Source organism: Acanthisitta chloris, unplaced genomic scaffold (genome assembly GCF_000695815.1).
Source record: "Acanthisitta chloris isolate BGI_N310 unplaced genomic scaffold, ASM69581v1 scaffold33421, whole genome shotgun sequence".
NCBI classification, from domain to species: domain Eukaryota; kingdom Metazoa; phylum Chordata; class Aves; order Passeriformes; family Acanthisittidae; genus Acanthisitta; species Acanthisitta chloris.
Genome location: NW_008658245.1, coordinates 12091 through 13426, shown reverse-complemented (window position 1 = coordinate 13426; position 1336 = coordinate 12091). Strand labels below are relative to the sequence as shown.

Below are 1336 nucleotides of genomic sequence, written 5' to 3'. Positions count from 1 at the left end.
CTGTCTGGACACCTGTGGGAGCCAGCGCATTGTTCGGTGAGGTCTCCTCCTTGGCATGGCTCCACTCCCTCTCTCCTGCAGCATCTCTGTTCAGAAAACCCTTTCCCACAGGGTGCACTTTACACTGGTTTCATTTTCCAACGCAGCGCAAACAAATTTCTGCCTAATTGCCCAAACGAATAAAGTGCACATCGGTGCTTTAAAGGTGATGGGCTGAATGGATGATGATCCAGGACACAGCTGTGGCTCGCTGCTCAGGCTCTGTGCCATCTGCTCCACGCTCACCCGCCCAACATTTGGCTGCTGCTGTGATTCATGCACCCCCTTTTCCTACTCATCTTCTGCAGAACCCATCCGTTTGTCTGTCCAGCCGTGTGTTTATCCATCTGTCCCTCCTGTCTCAGTGGTCACGCTGCATGGGAAAGGAAGCTCCTGGTCTGCACTGGAGCCCGGGCAAACCTCTCTCCAAGCCAGTACACAGCACGGCTGCTGCTTGATGAGCCTGGCTGATCGGAACTGCCTGGCATGCTGCTGGGGCTCCCTGTGCCGGGGGATGCTGTGCCTCCACACCTGCCACCGAGCAGGTTCCATCCTCACCCCGCAGGAGCACAGCTTCCACGAGACCCTGCACCCATCTGACCGTCTCTTCCTTTCCCAGTGCTGGTCCTTTTGATCCTCACTCTGAAGCGACACCACAAAAGCCACCTGACGTCTGAGGATGACGAGGACATGAGGGACAATGTCATCAAATACAACGATGAAGGGGGTGGCGAGCAGGACACGGAGGCCTACGACATGTCAGCCCTGCGCAGTCTCTACGACTTCAGTGAGATCAAAGGTGGTGATGGAGGTGGGGGGCCAGGAGAGGGGGGCCCGGGCAGAAACCCAGCCTCCGAGCTTCATGCCCTCCCACAGTGGGTGCAGAGCCCAGACCTGGACTTCTCTGTGTTCAGAGACTACATCTGCAGGAAGGTGGAGCAGGCGGATGAGGACCTCTCTGTGCCGCCCTATGACTCGTTCCAGACCTATGCCTTCGAGGGCTCGGACTCCCCTGTGCCCTCCCTGAGCTCCATCAACACCTGGTCCAGTGGCTCGGGGCAGGACTTCTCCTACCTGGGGGGCTGGGGCCCCCGGGTTTTTTTTTGCTGTATGCTGGGCGCAGGGGCGAGGACGACAGCGAGGAGTCCTAGCTGCCCCACCAACCCCCACGAGGCTCCTGGCACCTTCTGGACTGGAGCTCCACGCCGTGAGGTGCCATGGACTGCTGTATGCTGGGCGCAGGGGCGAGGACGACAGCGAGGAGTCCTAGCTGCCCCACCAACCCCCACGAGGCTCC

General features: G+C 59.5%; 1 protein-coding gene across 1 annotated transcript in view; it reads left to right on the top strand.

Moving 5' to 3' along the window:
* The window catches only part of CDH22 (cadherin 22, type 2), a gene marked incomplete at its 3' end in the record, with an annotated part of 49602 nt that extends 48468 nt beyond the window's left edge, over nucleotides 1-1134 (top strand). Inside the window, exon 11 of the mRNA XM_009085032.1 lies at nucleotides 659-1134. Within this exon, the coding sequence (XP_009083280.1) occupies nucleotides 659-1134 (476 nt within the window). The remainder of the gene's footprint in view (nucleotides 1-658) is intronic.
* Nucleotides 1135-1336: the final 202 nt, after the last annotated feature.